Raw genomic sequence first — 16,486 nt, 5'->3', positions numbered from 1 at the left:
ATGTAACACAGTTGACTTAGATCAGTGAGGGGCTTAGTCAAGCTTGAGTAAGGACTTACACTTTAATGCATCTACAGAACCTTTTTTTTTTTTTTTTTTTTAAGAAAAAAGGTTTATTTATTTAGTCTATATAAGTACACTGTAGCTGTCTTCAGACACACCAGAAAAGGGTATCAGCCACCATATAGTTGCTGGGATTTGAACTCAGGACCTCTGGAAGAGCAGTCAGTGCTCATAACTACTGAACCATCTCTCCAGCCCCTATAGAACCTTTTAAATATAGTAATTGAATTTGTTTTATTCTCTAACAGAGGCTTGCTGTTTTATAGAATTTGAACATAGCAAATAAATTAGCGTGGAGAGTAAAATTGACCCCTGAATATAATCAGTGAGAATATTTAAGCATTTATTAATGATAAAGATATAAATCTGTTCTAGGACCTGTCCCTTCAGAGAAGCTGTGTAGCCACATTTCCGAATAGGTTAAATAGTTCATTGTACTAGGAAAGTGTCGCTTAGAGTTTAGAGACCCTCTCTGGGTGCTCCTTTTGTTTGCTTAGACCCTTTCCTCTGGACAGACGGGCAAGAAGAGTGGTTTAGGTTTGCCTTCATACACTAGTGCCTTTTTCTTTAGTTTCTAGTGTGGTAAACACATAGAAGATTTGACATTTGAGCTTGTTTTATGTTTTGTTTTGTGGGGTTTCTTGGTTGCTTTTGTTTTTAGACAGGCTCTGATTCTTTAAGTCAGGGTGGCATCAAAACTCTAAATCCTGCTATAGCCTCTCTCAAATGTTATTGTGCCTAGCTTTGATGTTAACTTAATGTTAATTAATTCAGCTACTTTAATCTGTCATTTTTATCACCATTTCTTGTTCCTATAATGAACATTTCAGAGGTTTTTTTCTTTTGAAACTTAGTGTGACATTCCCTTTCCATTCTCCAAAACTGTCAGTTGCTTTAATTTTCTGCTTTCAATGTGATTACTTATTTTCGGATAGAGAATATGCTTTAGACTTGATATTATCATGAATCAATTTAATTCGGCTATTTAAATTACCTTTTCAGATGTTACTTTGTAGGGGAGCTAAGATGTCTGGCTAACATCTAGCTATAAAGCTTCTACCAGGTAACATGTTTTACTGTGTGCATTCCTGCTCCTAGCCTCCTCTTTTCCTTCTCACTGAACACTCATTTGATAATTTACTCCCCCTTCCCCCTGGCAATCAGCTTCCTAAACTGATAAATTAGTGCCTTCCTGCCTTTTCTATTCTGCACTCACATTGTTTTACTCTTTCTAAACAATTCTTACTTGTATTTCTCTACTTGATTTTTACCATAACTTGTGGCATTTGGAACGGTACCTACTTATTATTACAGATTTAAAGCAAGGTCACGAGGCTTACTCAGAATGTGCTCAGTAACTCTTAACCTTCTACCTTAAAGCCTTCCACTTCCAGAGTCCTGCTTACTGCAGCAACAGTGGAACCATTCCCTTCTCTCTCTCCTGATTTTATATCTATGTATCTGTGTGTGTGTGTGTGTGTGTGTGTGTGTGTGTGTGTGTGTATTTCCAGTGACCTCCTCTGTATGTTGAGCTAAATAACTCAGTCTCACTGATGTCTTCAACTTTAATCTATCACCATTATTGTTACTTTTCTAAGTCCACATGTCCCACATTCTTAGCGTGTGGGTCATCTTTATATTGGGCACAGAAGTCTTTTTTTAAAAGCTTACTTTGTAGAGATACAATTTACAAACAGTAAAATATACCCATTCTAAATAATAGTCTGATTCTTGATATTTACACACATTTCCTTCAGCTCAAAATATGTCTCTATTTTCTATCCTAAACTCAGTCTTGAAGTGTTCATTCAGATTTGTCGTTTGGCTGGAATCCTGTAGTGTATCTCCCTGTCTTGACTCTTCTGTGTATTAGTTCATATTTCAAGCTTCAGCCGCATTTTGTATCTATAGTCTGCTCCTCTTCTTGCTTAGTAGTGTGTGACTCAGCAGAATGTGTTCATCAAGGGTTGACGGGCATTAGGGTTTCGAGATCTTTGGCATGAGGGTTTAAGCCTCTGCATGGGTGGCCTGGCATGTAGTGGCTGTAATTGTATTTGTTGAGGGTTAACGATGTTGCCCATCTCTTAATATTTTTTAGCTCTTTGTTTATAGCACACACACCTTTTATTGGCTCATTGTGGTTTTGCTGGTGTATTTTTTTTTTTTTTTCACAAATTAGGGTCTCTGTCTTTTTATTCATTTGTAATTCCTAGATTCTGGATACCAGTCCTTTGTGAAGCATATGTATTGCAAACGTGTTTACCCAGTGCAGGGCTTGCCTTGTCATTTATCTTGTGTCGTTTTAACACCTTCCTCCTCAGTAGTTGGGGTAGTTCCTTCATTTCCCTTAAATGAATGTGCCCAGCACACTGTGTACATTTTTCCTTCTGCACTGAGACACTTAGACCAGAAGTCCTGGTCTCTTTCACTGGTATATCAAGACACTGAATACTTAAAGAGACTTAAGTTGGATTAGTCATGGTTTTTAAGGCCTTTCATGAAATATGATCAGAAAGTATGTATTTTTCTCTTAAAAACAAACAACCTCTAATCATTCAGACTTAGGATTTCAGGGCTTTTATACTTGTATTGCTTTCTTGTGCAGAAAATTCTAGTCCCTTTTTTGCATTATCACCCACTTAATATTATATTTAGTGGTTTCACAGCAACAATTAACAATGTTACAGTTTATGTGTAGAATGCCCTCATGTGTTTGGAAGCTTGGTCCTCAGCTGAAGGCAGTCTTGGTGGGTTATAGGGATGCTTGACTTTTTGACATTGCAACTCAACATTTACAAAGTTCATTCTAGAACTAGGTAATAGAATTACAAAAACAAAAGCAACAAACAAAAACTCTTACAATGTTTTAATTAAGTTTATGATTAGAAACTGAAAGGCCCATTCTTGTATAGCCTAGGCTATCCTTGAACTCATGCTCCACCAATCTAATTAGCACTGCAATTAAGGGCTTGTCACTACTCTGAGCTAAGTTTATTATGATCTCGTGTTTTGTTGCTTTCCTAGCTATCTTTGGGTTCCTGTATCTGGCAGGTTGGACATGCCCCAATGGAGAGCTGGGCTGTAGAGCTTCACATGGAGGCAGTGGTCACTGAGGGTGGGCCTTTGGGTTCATCCCTGCTTCCTGTCTGGTCTCTGCTTCCTGATCTGTTTAGATTGCTGTTCCTTCTTAATCACTGTGGGCTGTACCCCCAAACTATGAGCCCAAATAAACTTCTCCAGTGTTTAGTTTTTATCTAGTCTTTGTCATAGAAATGAGAGAATAACTAATGCATAGGTTATTGAAAAGTTCAATTTTTTTGTAGTTCTTAGGATATGCTTTGTTTGGGATTTATCTGCTAAATCTGGCCACTAGGAATTTAACTAGTTACTGTATTTTTAAGCAACCAAATTAATAAATAGATGGATTAATCTGTGTCATTCTAACTGAAATATTAGGATTTCTTTTTAATTTTGTAAACACAAAATATGTGATTTCAAAACCGTATTTTTACATTTAAAAAGTGTGGTGTTCATCTTTTGATGGCTCTAACTTGTTCCTCATAGACCACATTCGTTTTTCCTTCTGTATATATGTGTACTTGTGTATGATGCATATGTTGATAGACATCTATAATTTGTATATAAATTTTTTATACATAAAAGATGATCTTATATTTCACTTGACTTTTTAAATTTTTTTTTTAAAACAGGTGATCATTCCATAACAATATATTGAGAGACTTTTCAGACTTTGTGGTAGTTAATGTGGTGTTTCATTGTTTACCTATGCCATGCATTATTCAACCAGTCTTGTGCATGAGGATTTAGGTATTTCAGTGTTGCTCCTGCTGTAGGGCTGTGGTGAATGACTGTGTACTTGATACATACATACATACATACATACATACATACATACATACATACATACATAATACATACATACATACATACTACATATAAAGTGTGCCTTAGAGCAAGCATATCTCAAGAGACAGGACTGCTGTGCCCGAGTGTCCTGACCACGGCTAAGCAGTCTCCTGCTGTTGTTGGTGTGTGCTGTGGTTGTTCGTTTTCCTTTGCTTTTCTGGTATGTTTTGCCATATTGTTTTTCCAGCAAGATAGGGGAGTTGATGATATGTAGTTTAGTTTTCATTTATATTTCTCTTATGAAGTGTAAGTATCCATATGAATCTTAAGCATGATCTTTCTCTGAACTCTAATATCTCTTCTGTCATCCCTATCCCTTGTTGACTTCGTCTCTATTTTCCAATCTCCACATTTTAAGGATAACAGTTAGATATGACTTATCTGAAAGTGCTGGAGACCAGAGTGTTTTAGGATATTTGCTTACACATAGTGAGTTGCCTGGGGGATGGCAAGCCTATCTCAATGTGAGATTCATTTGCATTTCATACACTGTGTTCATGGAGCCTGAGGGTGATTCTGCTGGGTTTTGTGCCCCTGTCCTTTCACATGAGGACGGCTGTAGATTCCCATCGAGCCTGTGCTGCTGCTCAGATGCTCAGATCGAAGAGTTCAGAATCTGGAGTTTTGAACTAGAGATGCCCAAGTATAATTTTCATTTCTCTTTTCAAAAAAGTTTCTTCCTTAATTTCTGTCTTAAGCTTTTTGTCTTAGCGTCCCGCAATGTAATAATCTCTTTCCTCCCTCAGTTTGATTTTGGTAAATGTTTTATCATAGCAAAAGAAAGCTAACTAGAATAGCATATTAGTATAGAAAAGATGGTAGATTAGTGAAAGTGAAAATCATGAAATATAAATCTGTGATAAATATGAGGTGTCTCTGGCTCTTGGTCTGATACAAAAGGTATAGAAGGGATTTAGTAATGATGTTCAAATATCTAAAGAGTTATTAGCACGTGGAAGAAATATTAAGTTTGTTTTGTATAGTTCCAGAGACTAGAACTAGTCCTAGTCAATAGAGTCTGGAGTGATAACAATTAATAACAAATTTCCTGATATTTAGAGCCTTCTAGAAATGGGAGCAGAAGGATATACAATCAGAGCTGCTACTGGAAACCTTGGGAGCTAATTTTTTCCCTGTTAAATTTTCTTATGAAGGACTTCTATAAATATAAATTGTTATTATACAGTTCCTTTTGTAAGGTTGGAATTATATTCCTTACAAAGATAACATTTTATTTGGCTACTTATTATCCACTTATCTGTCTTCAATTAGCCTCAGTACTTTTATTTTAGATTCCTTGTAATGCCTCCTTACTATGTAAGATAAGACTTGTAATGAATATAATCTGTCTCACAAGTAGATGTTCAAGAAAAGAAACTATAACTAAAATAATTTAAAACTCCTTAAACACTGGATTTCTGAAGTGGAAGAAACCTAAAACATTTTACCAAGCTAGGCACAGACTTATTAGGCATCACAACTTGGTCTTAATTGAAGTGATCCAGTTGTAAATTTCACTTAGTTGATAAATTCTTAGGCTTTGATATAAAAATATTGGCGTTTGATCATAGTGTTGATCATAGGCAGCATTGTTCCTTAATATGCTTTGAAATTTTTAATAATGTTATTCTTTGAGAATTTCATGTAATACATTTTGATCATGTTCCCCCCTCAACTCCCAGACTTAGCCTGCCCGACCTGACCTCCTGACCCTCCCCTCCCTACCTGACTTCCTGACCTACTCACGCAACCTCAGGAGTGCTTGTTCTTATTTTCTCTCCCCCCAGTCTTAAAACCGCACATTTTATGTTGGGTGCAGGGCTTACCCTGGAGTGTTGCTGACGCACCAGTAAAGAGAACCGACTTGCTCTTTCCCAGCAGCAACCAAATGCCAGCAGTTCCTCAGCTAGGGCAGGGCTTCATGCTCACCTCCCCACTCCATGATGGGGTTCTGTCTGGACCGAGCTTGTTTGTGCAGGACTTGTCCATGCTGTTGGAACTGTTGTGAAGTCATACGTACAATTAGTTGTCCTTCTGTGTCCTGAAAACACTGTCCCATTGAATCCGTCCATCACCTCTGACTCTTAGAGTTATTGCCCTGTTGTTTAGGTCCCTGAACTGAGGAGCCTTCTGGGGAAAGTGGGGAGGATACACAGATGACCCATTTAGAGCAGAGCACTTAGAAATCTCTTATTTTCTGTGCTTAGACCAACTGTGGGTGTCTGCTAATTGTCATATACTTTAAAAAGAAGTTTCTCTGTGAAATTTAGAAATGCACAGACCTGTGGGAATAGCAATAAGTCATTGATCCATTTAGCAGAATAGCAGTAGTAGGATCTCCCTAGGGCCTGTGACCTATTTACTTGCAGGTGCTTGGCCCCATTGATAGTACCAGTTATGGTTCCCATCTTGTGGAGTGAGCCAGAAGTCCAGTCAGAAAATTAGTTGGTTGCTCCCTTAACAGTCCTGTCCGTATTGCACTAGTTGGTATATCTTGCTAGGCCCATTACTGTAGCCCACGGGGTTCACAGCTAGGTGAGATTGATAATTTTTTCCTCCAGTAACTTGCATAGCATCTTCTAGCACTATGAAAGCTAGTCCTTGGTGATGAAGCTTTCAGTTTAGTACCAGCTAGATTTCTTTACCTTCTATGACTTAGGTATTATGCAGTATCTTTAGCAGAAGAATATATATTATCAGGTTCTGCTCAGAGTAACCAGTAACAATGGCAATACCTTTCATACTTTTAAAAACTGTAAATAATCCAGTCGTAAGTGTTTAGCCTAAACTACTGTGGTTGCATATCAGTATTCCAATATGAATGTATTTTAGGATGACTAACTTAAGAATGCACAATAAAGTAAGAAGGTTGTGCTTCTAATTAGTATGTTTGAGATTAAAAGATGTCAAGCCATTCTATTGAGAGAATCTGGGAAGCTGAAGGAAGACCATGCTGCACATGTGATAAAGGACTGATGTGCTTAACACGGTATAGGCTGATAAGTAGAGAAAATGGGGAAATGGGGTATTCTTTTTCTATTAGATAGGGTCTGTTGCTGTGATGAAGCATCATTACTAAAGGCAACTTGGGGAGGAGAGGGTTAATATGGCTGACATATGAGTCACAGTCCATTAAGGGAGGCCAAGGCAGGATCTCAAACTGGGCAGGAACCTGGAGACAGGGGCTGATGCAAAGGCCATGGAGGGGTGCTGCTTGTTTCTTTCCCCTGGCTTGTTCAACCTGCTTTCTTACAGAACAAAGGACCACCAGAGATGACCCCACCCACAGTGAGCTGGGCCCTCCCTCATCACTCACTAGTAAGGAAAATGCCCTACAGGCTTGCTTGCAGCCGGAGCTTATGGAGGCTTTCTCTATTGAGGCTTCTTCCTCTCAGATGACTCTAACTTCTGTCAGTTGACATAAAGCTAGCCTACACACTTGTAATGAGCTGAAGCTTTTTAAGTATTATCCTGATAGTTTCCTAGTTATGATTTGAAGTGGGTTGGTTAGACATAATCTTCTATCTTGAAGTCCTCCTACGTGTTGAAGCCTGAGTGCATAGTGTATGACAGATAATAGAAGTTTTATGTGATCTCTGAGCAGAGTCAGAGTTGCATTGAAAAAATATGTACAACTCAAAATTAGGCAGTTTTACACCTATAGGTGTGAACTGTTTGTATAACAAAACTGTACTGATTATCGCATTTCTAGTTCAGAATGGGATCTAAATAGTCCGTCATATATAGATACAGACCAGCTTGTGTATTTTACTGTGCCAGTGCTGCTACTCTGAAACCCTTGTTAGTTATGTTAGTGGCTGAGTTTTATGTGGTACCTTAGAAAGCAGGTTGTTTTAGTCAGTATTTTGGAGGTGATTTCTTGTAAAAATATTTTCAGAATGGGTAGGTGGTGTATATTCTTGTGGGTTTAATTCATACAGCTGGGAATGTTTCTCTAAAATGTCATGGTCAAATAATACAATGGAACCATTACGTCTTACACATGCACAAAAGAAGTAGTGCTTCTGACATACAATGCAAAAAAAAAAAAAAAAAAGAATTAAAAGAAAGGGGAACCACATGAATTAAAATTTAAGTACTCATCACATACATTAAGACACAGCTTATTTTAGTCCAGTCAAAATCAGAACTGCATTAAAAAATTTAATGTAGTGCAATCAAACCCAAAAACTTAATTTGTGATCATAAGTGTTCTACTACATAAACAAATGATTATAGCAAGAACAAAAAGTTCAAATCACACAGTACAAAAAAAATCTAAATAAATATTAACTACAGTACAAGAGAAATATTAAATTATACAATTCCGTCAAACTGTAAACAGTATATTGAAATGAGGTCCATAGAGTAAGGGGGTTCCTGTTTTGCTGCATGATGCTGAACTTCTAGAAATCTGAAAAATGCCATTTTCCATGTCTTCAAAGGCTATGGGTTTTAGAGTTTCTTCCAGATGTAAGATATCAAATAGGAAAGCAGAAGTTGCCTTGGATATAGGACAATTCTTCATTGGTGTTAGGCAGCCTGCAAACTTTAAGCTACAGTAATTGTCTTCCTTTTCTTCTGATTGCCAGCTGACACTCATTTCTTTATTTCTTGATCTTTTGTAAATTTTCCGTGACAGATTTGATTCTTAAATAGTCTGTTGTCAACCTGTATTGCTAGCAAGCAAAGACATAATTAATTTTGGAAATGATGTTTATAATTTATAACTATATGTAGAATTTAAAGAGATTCTTTAAAAAGAAAACTTTAAAGAAAAATTAATTAGTTTCAGGCAACTGAATTTTGTTTTTTTGTCTTTTTTTTTTTGTTGTTTTTTTAATCCTTATTAACCTGAATATTTCTTATTTACATTTCGATTGTTATTCCCCTTCTCGGTTTCCGGGCCAACATCCCCCAAACCCCTCCCCCTCCCCTTCTAAATGGGTGTTCCCCTCCCCATCCTCCCCCATTACCGCCCCCCCAACAATCACGTTCACTGGGGTTCAGTCTTAGCAGGACCAAGGGCTTCCCCCACTGGTTCTCTACTAGGCTATTCATTGCTACCTGAGGTTGGAGCCCAGGGTCAGTCCATGTCTAGTCTTTGGGTAGTGGCTTAGTCCCTGGAAGCTCTGGTTGGTTGGCATTGTTGTTCATATGGGGTCTCAAGCCCCTTCAAGCTCTTTCAGTTCTTTCTCTGATTCCTTCAATGGGGGTCCCGTTCTCAGTTCAGTGGTTTGCTACTGGCATTCGCCTATATATTTGCTGTATTCTGGCTGTGTCTCTCGGAGAGATCTACATCCAGTTCCTGTCAGCCTGCACTTCTTTGCTTCATCCATCTTATCTAATTGGGTGGCTGTATATGTATGGGCCACATGTGGGGCAGGCTCTGAATGGGTGTTCCTTCCAGGCAACTGAGTTTTATGACTGAAAGTACTCAGAAGTTTGAGCACTTAATCTGACATTCATAGTTAGTATTAGATTATGACTAAAAGTGGTAAGTTCACTGTGAGGGGCTTTGATTATTTTCTCACTAGTAAAATATGGTTTGGAATCTTATAGAACAGAGTATTCAGTTGAATTACTGGATTACTTTATAAATTGAATTACTATTTTCCATTTTGGAAGGTAGGTTACTGTTAAGCTTGGAGTAACATCTAAACCCTAGTGTTTTGTAGTATTTAGCCTCAGTATTAAAGATTAATATATTAATTGTGTGAAATAACGTTTGTTTATCCAAGTCTTTTCTTTAATTTTTATAAAATTATTAAAATGAATTTGAATGCATCATTTGGCATATAGGCAAATAGCTATTACTTTAGGGCCTAAGTTTCATTTTTAGAAACTTAGTGGTTTAGTGTTTTTAAGTTGGATTTTATGTCTGGTTACTTAGCTAATCTTCCTATTGTATTTAGTCATTTCAAACTGGTGTTTACCAGGGGCTTTTCACATGGAAGCTTAGTGTGGAGTAGAACATCAAAGGACTGGGTTTCTTTGCATTTTTTAAAATATCTGAGCCACTTACATTTACTATGTTACTGTTCTTTAGTAAGTAAATACTTTCCTGTGGCTGCACTAGAACTTGCAGGTAAATGACACAAGTCCTCCTCCCTCAGAAGCAAAGCTGAGTGAAATGGAAATGCTATGTATGCAATAATGACCTCATACGTCTTAACCATATAGTAATCTGAATGTGTGTATATATGTACTTTTTAGAAAGAATCTTCAAGAGGGAGACATAGAGACAAGGAAGACATAAAAATTGTTAAAGAGAGAACTCCAGAAAGCGAAGAAGAAAATGTAGAATGGGAAACCAACAGAGATGGTGAGTTTAAAAATCCTTGCTCAGCTAATAGAATCTTAATTATTCACTGGCCTATTGGAGTTTGAGATACCTCTAACTGTGATCTTCACACTGCTTTAGCATGTCCTCTTGATTATAACTGAATTGTCAGAAATGGGTACATGGTAGTGTTTCAGCTTCCTTATTCTTTTCTCTTCCACTTCCAGAACTTTATTATTAATATTTTGGGATTTTTCATCCATTTGTAAACATTTAAGTTTCTCAATACTGTTTTAAAAATGTAAATATAATTTAATACATCAAATAATTAAAATGAGATTGTTAAAGTTATTTTAAAGAAATGGTTGGCTTTATGTTTTCAGAAAGAGTTGAGGTTACATAATGCTTGAGTCCTGAAATTTATTTATGAATTAATCCTAAGCACAATTCCTATATTTTCTTAGAAGCATTTTAATAGACTGGCAGCACTGGAAGCGACTTCCTCAGTAAATACTGATTTTCTAGTCTTGAAGTGATGATTAGGGTCCAATTAGGTGACAATTTGTTTATGAAAATTAGAAAAATCACCTTTGACTCATTTTCTTGCCAGGTAAGCACCATAAAACTCTCTTTTCTCCACCTCTTTGATACTCTGGTGAGGGAGCAATCTTTTTCGGAGCTGGGGACTGAACCCAGGGCCTTGCACTTCCTAGGCAAGTGCTCTACCACTGAGCTAAATCCCCAACCCCAAACAATTTTTTTTTCCCTTTTTTCGGAGCTGGGGACCGAACCCAGGGCCTTGCGCTTGCTAGGCAAGTGCTCTACCACTGAGCCAAGTGAGGGAGCAATCTTAACTACAGAGTCAACACATGTTCAATGCATTTTAATATGATTTATACCTTCACCTAAGAGTTTTTACCTTTAAGAATTCCAGTACCTTTTCAATGTAAGCTAAAACAGACCAGCGCTATGATATGTAGACTGTTGCCTGTTACTGTAAATAAATTTGCAACAGAGCACAGCCCCCTGCCCTTTTAAGTTACAGTGGCTAAGTAGAGTCCTGGAACAAGGATCAAGAACTTGCAAGACTTAGTACTTGTGACTGGATTTCAGAATGCTGTCTGAAGATATAGCTAGACTAACATGGAAAATACTCGAATCACCATTCCAAGACTAGAAAACCAGGACTTACTGAGAAAGTGGCTTCCAGTCTATTACAATGTTTCTAAGAAAATATAGGAATTTTGCTTATGATTAATTTATTAACATTTTATATTTCTTCTTTAAATTAGCAGAAAGAGTATAATAACCTATTATAGTTGACTAGTTAATATATTGAAGGATTTATTTCTTTTATTCTATATGAAGTCTTTTTATTACTATATAAAGTCAATATATTCAATTGAATTTGAAACCTGATTTCTTTCTCATCAATTTAGTACATTTATTATATGCTGTCTTTTATACCTTTGGTTATCCTATGTGTGTCTGCAGTATGTGTGTGGGGGTATTTAATGAAAATAACCCATAGGCTTATATTTGAATGCTTGGTCCCCAGTTGCTAGAATTATTTGGGAAAGATTAGGAAGTTTGGCTTTGTTGGAGGAAATGTGCCACTAGGAGCAGGCTTTAAGGTTTCAAAAGCCAGTTCCATTCCCTGTGTGTGTGTGTGTGTGTGTGTGTGTGTGTGTGTGTGTGTGTGTGTGTGTGTGTGTCTCTCTCTCTCTTTCTCTCTCTCTCTCTGCTTCTTGCTTATAGATAAGATGGCCTGCTCTGTTCCCATGTTCCCTCCCCTATGTTTTTTATTTTCTTTTTCCTTCTTCTTTCCTGATTCTTCCCTTAGTTTTTCATCATGGTGAACAAAATAAAAAATATTATGACATATCATTACAGGAGAGGAACATACATGAAGTACTTTGGTAATCTTGGAAGGAGATTCATTATCTTAAAATAAAGTATAAAATTCCAAAGCCACAAAAGATTTGAATACAAATCTTATATTTATAACTATAAATATAGTTTATTTATAAACTTATAATAACTAAATGAAAAAAGTAGAGGCAGAAGTTGTACCAGAAGAAAATGCTTGACACATGTAAGCATTAGTAAAGATACTACATAAACACATAGTGAACTATCACAAATATTTAAGAAGGTAGTCCTGTTTAAAAACTCAGGACATTTTAAATAAGTAATGCCTAAGAGCTAGAAATAGCTAGTATGTGTTCAACTTTACTGCAGAGAAAAGCTCATTAAAACAGAGACAGAATTGCCTACATACTGAAGTTTTTAAGTGGTGGTTTGTATTGGTAAGGTTGTCTGGGTTCAGGTTGGCCATAGTAAAATCAGAAGCTCTATTTTGATTCTAACAAACCTAGTTTGATAAAGGTGATAGAGGAATAGTTGTACTTCTGAATCAAGGCAGTTACTATTGCAGCCCCGTGTATAGCAGCAAGATCTGACATCCCTCAGGAGGTTGGCCATGTAAGCTGTGGTGTGCTTACCTGATGAAATGCTTAGCAGATACCAAAGTGAAGAGGTTGAGCTGTGTGTGTAACATGGAGAGGCCTTGTGTATATGGCGGTGTTTGTAATTTTGTTGGGGGGAGGGGTTGTTTGTTTCTTTGTCTTGATATAGAATCTTATGTCGTTCAGCCTGACTTCAAATTCATAACCTTTCTGCCTCAGCCTTCCCAGTGCTTGGGTGACAGATGTGAACCAGTGTTGTCTGGCAGTCCATTGTTTAAATGAGAATTTTACATATGCAGCACTAAGCTGTCTGCAGTGTTGATACTGTGAGACTGGCCATTGAGGACAGCAGAACTGCATACTTCTCTTTATATTCAGACTTGCTTATGACTTTAAGTGAGAATGTATCATAAAGACAAAAGGAAATACCAAATCTTTAGTCTTTAATCCTTATTTATATTCTTGAAGACCTATTTTGAGGTAATAGGTAAGAACAAGGTTGCTCTATTAAAGAGCGTGAAAACCTGTATTAGTAAATTATTTTATAGGATAGATATCTACCTTCTACCACTAGACCCTTATACCTATACCGTACCAAACAATGCAGCAATTAAAAATGCCCCACAGCACATGTAGAAGGCATATTTATATAATTTATGTCCTTTTGTTTATGTTAATTGCTTTGTTAATGTACTTATCTGCTCTTCCGTTAATTAATAAAGATATATTTAAATGTCACCCTTTCTTTACTGTGATGGCATCTTTTTTTTGTTACATAGCTTAACTTCTTTCTACTGTAAAATATACCATTGCCAACTTGTATTTTTTCAGTTACTTGGAGTCATACTCCATACATACGATGTATAATCAGTTGCTCAGGTAATGAACGTAGTTAATCAGCCCTACCGCAGGCCCCAGGCTAGGATGGACAGTCAGTGTTGTAATGCATTTGAACTGGGCACAACAGTCATATCTGTTTTCTTGTGTTTATAAAGTAATCAAGTGGGACTATGTTTGGTTTTTGTTTTTTTTAAGTTCTTCATTTTATTTATTTACCTCTAGGTGACAAATGGTCTAAAGTGCTTAAGGGTGTAGAGAAAGCACATCGGCTTGTGGCCAAGCCAAATATGGTCAAGGGTTAGGCTGCAATTTAAAAATGGATTCCTTGTTTCTTGGGTGAGGGGTTGAGTGCCATTAGCTACGGAGAATGACTGTATCCTGCAATCAAAGATCTCTCTCCTTCCCCCGCCCCCGTGTGTGTGTGTGTGTGTGTGTGTGTGTGTGTGTGTGTGTGTGTGTGTGTGTGTGTTTCTGTCTGTCTGTCTTTGTTTCTTTCTCTCGTAAAACAAAACGAAAAAACAGCCATCATACCCTTTTCATCAGAAAAGACTGGATGTGGATGTGAAAGATGACATCAGATTCATTGAATGAGTGGTTGGTTCTGAGCTAAAGAGATAATTTAAGGGGGCTGGAGAGATGGCTCAGTGGTTAAGAGCATTGAGTGCTCTTCCAGAGGTCCTGAGTTCAAATCCCAGCAACCACATGGTGGCTCATAACCATCTGTAAGGAGATCTGATGCCCTCTTCTGGTGTCTGAAGACAGCTACAGTGTACTTCTATATAATAAATAAGTCTTTAAAAAAAAAAAAAAGAGAGATAATTTAAGTCACCTGAAGTGAAAAAGCTGGACCTTCTTAAAAATTAGCACTCATTAGTGTTCAATTTAGTTGACTTTCCTTTCAGATACTAATCACTTGTCTCACAATAAAAAGGACAGACTTGGAGAACTAATGGTCCAAATATCTGATGGTCTAAGGCAAGGATACTGAAGTCCTTGGTGTCCTAAGTGTGGAGCTGAATGCTTTAACTATGACTTTTGTTTTGCTTTTTAACCTTTTTAAAGAGCTATGGTCACATGCAAACCAAATACTTTACCTCTGCTATATTCCAGCTTGAATTAACCTATTAGAAATCTTTAGTAACAAAACCCAAGCACGTGATAACCCTAAGTCACTTTCAGAAAATATAGAAACCTTAATGTTATATAGAAATATTATTTTAATGAAAGGCTACATTGTTGAAATGTCTATAAAAATTAGCTGGAAAGTCTAATTCTCTATATGTAATTATAATAGTGTCTAAAAATAATGAAATTTGTATTTTTAAAGATTCTGACAATGGAGATATTAATTACGATTATGTTCATGAGTTATCATTGGAAATGAAGCGTCAGAAAATACAGAGAGAATTGATGAAGTTGGAACAAGAAAACATGGATAAAAGAGAAGAAATTATTATTCAAAAGGAGGTATGTGTATTGAAGTGAATGTGATATTAACACAGACCTGGTTGTTGATGACAGAAATCAACTCCATGCTGTATCTTAGTTCATTCTAGGACAGTGATAAATTGATCAGCTTCCCACACATCAGCTGTACCATAAAAGATTAATTATTTAATCTTTACATGACTTTAAAGTCAAAAATGTTTTTGCTGTTGAACCAAATTGACAACACTCCGTTGTCTGTACCCATCAACCTGATACCAAGCAAGTTCTACACATGTCAGGCCCATGATATTTCTAGATTTCTCTGTCCAGTTTTCTAACATATAGAAATAGAATTTATTTGGAAATAATTTCTGATTTTCCTGAGGAAGTTTTGAAAAATCTTAATGTTACTTTCTTGGTATCTGTATTTGTTAGGGCGATTTAATTAGCGTGTAAGTTAAAAGCATGGGCTCTGGAGTTGGGCTCAGGACAATTGGTGGGATGGTTCTGGCTTTTAATTTTTAACTCCGTTCAATGCCCTTTCTCCACCTCAATGTTTTAGGGTGCATGCTTGTTTTTGTTCCATGAGTTTCTGAATTGACTTACTAAGTTACTTTGATAGGTTTCCCCAGAAGTGGTGAGATCAAAGTTGTCTCCATCACCTCTGAGAAAGTCGAGTAAATCTCCAAAGCGGAAGTCCAGCCCCAAGGCGTCTTCAGCTGGCAAGAAAGAGCGGAAGGCTGCTGTGGTGGCTTCCCCGCTGCTGGACCAGCAGAGGTCAGTAGGGTAATCTCAGCACCAGAGAGAGAATGGCGTTTCTCTGGTGTTTCTAACAGAACTGTGTAACTCAATTCTGCTACAGTTGGTTTACCCCTCTTCTTCCTAGAGATAAAGTTATAAACACAATGAAGCAAATATCCATGTCACATCCACTCACTAGACTTTCTAACTCTGGGATTTTGTGTAGTATGCAAGCCTACGTGCTTTTATACTTTAGTCAATATGTATCATTTTTACAAAGTACTGTTTCAGTGTATCGAGTCAGAGCATAAATATATCCCGCAACTTTCTTTGTTTGCATTGCCCTTTTTCTTAACATTTTTAAATGTTTATTATGTACACTATGTATTTGTATTTCTGTTGACATTTTGGTTTTTAGTTTTGAGCATTATAAATTAAATACAAGGAGTACTTCACTTATTTATTTGTTTATCTGTCAAGAGGTTAGCTATTTTAAAGTCTTCACACACCAGTGTGCTTATTGAATAGAATTATAGCAGTCAGCTAAAGAAACAAAAATAGGAATAATGAAATGTAATTACATTAAGGACTAAGAACAAGACGGGAGGCGTGTAAATATCCTTCTACACTCTAAGTTCAAATTAAGGTACATATACTAATTTCATTTTTATTTTTCTTAACTAAAACAGTACCCTAATGTTGATTACTTGGCAACTCTGGTTTAGTAAGCCCACAG

The 16,486-nt window shown here is 36.8% G+C and overlaps 1 protein-coding gene across 3 annotated transcripts in view; it reads left to right on the top strand.

Moving 5' to 3' along the window:
- The window catches only part of Zc3h13 (zinc finger CCCH-type containing 13), a 67,730-nt gene that overhangs the window by 14,742 nt on the left and 36,502 nt on the right, over window positions 1-16,486 (top strand). For all 3 annotated transcript variants that reach the window (XM_032918406.1, XM_032918407.1, XM_032918405.1), the window contains exons 5-7: window positions 10,207-10,315; window positions 14,909-15,048; window positions 15,632-15,786. In XM_032918406.1, the coding sequence (XP_032774297.1) occupies window positions 10,207-10,315; window positions 14,909-15,048; window positions 15,632-15,786 (404 nt within the window). The remainder of the gene's footprint in view (window positions 1-10,206; window positions 10,316-14,908; window positions 15,049-15,631; window positions 15,787-16,486) is intronic.

Source organism: Rattus rattus, chromosome 12 (genome assembly GCF_011064425.1).
Source record: "Rattus rattus isolate New Zealand chromosome 12, Rrattus_CSIRO_v1, whole genome shotgun sequence".
Classification (NCBI taxonomy): Eukaryota; Metazoa; Chordata; class Mammalia; order Rodentia; family Muridae; genus Rattus; species Rattus rattus.
This window is presented reverse-complemented; position numbering and strand designations above follow the sequence as displayed.